The sequence below is a fragment of the Penaeus monodon genome, chromosome 30 (genome assembly GCF_015228065.2).
Source record: "Penaeus monodon isolate SGIC_2016 chromosome 30, NSTDA_Pmon_1, whole genome shotgun sequence".
Classification (NCBI taxonomy): Eukaryota; Metazoa; Arthropoda; class Malacostraca; order Decapoda; family Penaeidae; genus Penaeus; species Penaeus monodon.
In genome coordinates this window covers 3,412,043-3,413,825 of record NC_051415.1, presented here as the reverse complement: position 1 = coordinate 3,413,825, position 1,783 = coordinate 3,412,043, and the positions used below count along the sequence as shown (strand labels likewise).

Genomic DNA, 1,783 nt, shown 5'->3' with positions numbered 1-1,783 from the left:
TGCATAATCCAAACAGCGCCAAGACGACGTACGGTGCTAAAGACGGAGTTGAACTGCTGCCCTCTGACCTCCGCCGACGCATCCTTCTGGAGGGCGGAGGCGAGGGAGGCCAGCGTCCTCACAGGCTCTGTCTCCGGGGTCTCAACCTCCACCCCACCCGCCTGGCTTCCGACCTTCCACACCTGCGCTCGGGACACCTGGAGGAGAGGAGGAGCAAGGTCTGTTATAAGTACTTAAATAGACCTTTGAGGAGGAGGAGGAGCGCGGTTTACGACGACAGAGGTGAAGATTGACGATGATGGCGGGGGGATAGTGTCAGTTCGCGATGATGGGTGGTGGAGAATGTGAGAAGAATCACGAATCTAACTGTGGTGTATGGTGGTGGATAGTGATAATGGTGATAGGAGTCTCAATAGTGATAAAGGTTATTCATGGTATCATTACAACCACCGCGAAATCCAGAGCGCGCGTTTCCCAGGCGACACAATGGCCGGTCCCGCCTCTATTCTTATCTACCAATAGGTTATCTGGCAGAAAAAAAAAAAACTACACAGAAAGAGTTTCATGACATTTTCATCAACCCAGGAGAGTGCTTCGTCATTCTTCAGTGTCCTGACTCCCGAAGAAGAAAAAAACAAACGCATGCTATGTTTGATCAAGAGCCAACGACCAGCCCCGCCTCCTTCCTCACCCGCCAAGACCTACCTCCTGAAGGAAGAGTGCGATGGCCGCGTTCCTTCTCCTGGCCGAGCGGACGGCGCGGTGAGCCTCCAAGGACCTCAGCAACTCCGTCTCTTTGTCGAGGAGGGCCACCAGCGCCCGCCTCCTGTCCTGGCCCGTGAGCGTGGCCGTTATCTGAGCCACCTGCCGCCGCCGCCAGCCCTCCAGGCGGGAGTAGAGCTCCGCCATGGGCACCGCGCCACGCCACCGCTGCGGGGAAGCCGGCGTTGATTAACATAGATAAACATACATTTCTTAAACATACGTAAATGGATATACGTAGAAAAATGGGATATCAGGTGTGTGTTATGCACGGCCTTACCTTGTGGCTGGAAGAAGTAGAAACGGAGTTGTCACTAGCGCTATTGGCCGAGTCCGCCTGGCGCGGGGACACCGACGTGGATTCGCTCGTGGACTTGTCAGTTTGCCGGCGTTCCTTGGTAATAAGAAATGTAATTGATACTGTTGAATATCTGTAATTGCTTCTAAAATTGCGAAGTCAAATATTTTCGTTTTTCAAGTTTAAGTTATTCCCAAACATCATTTAGTTTTTTTTTTTTTTGTCATGGCTCACCGTTATAAAAACAAGTATCCAGAATTAACAATATATAAAATCCATACTAAGTCACTTCATTTAACAACCTTCCAACACGTCAAATCACTAATATGAAAATCCCATATTATAAAAGTGTCCCCTATTATGTCGTCACAGTTCTCAGGCATAGAAAACGGACCAGCATGCAAAGGAGAGCAATATGACTCGATTATTGATAATCGGTAGTAATCCTCTTCCCTTTTCGGTAGGATATATAATCAACCGGTCTAACAATATATATCCTTACTGCCCATTCCATTTCACTAAAATAATTCCTTCTGTATGTCCCGTCATGCACTAAAAAAGTAAATTATTTCAACCACGATATCGAGCACGTGAATCAGCAAACTTCAAGATCATATCTAACACGGAAACACCTTATTAGAAACTTCGTCACGATTATCGGATAATCTCCAGTTTCGTTAAAAATACTACCCACTTAAAGAAAAACCCTCTCTGAAAATATGA

General features: G+C 47.4%; 1 protein-coding gene across 1 annotated transcript in view; it reads right to left on the bottom strand.

The window, feature by feature from the left end:
• Positions 1 to 1,783, bottom strand: part of LOC119592458 (IQ and ubiquitin-like domain-containing protein) — a gene marked incomplete at its 5' end in the record, with an annotated part of 13,893 nt that overhangs the window by 1,800 nt on the left and 10,310 nt on the right. Inside the window, 3 exon segments of the mRNA XM_037941281.1 lie at positions 33 to 197; positions 706 to 930; positions 1,043 to 1,156. Coding sequence (XP_037797209.1) covers positions 33 to 197; positions 706 to 930; positions 1,043 to 1,156 — 504 coding nt within the window.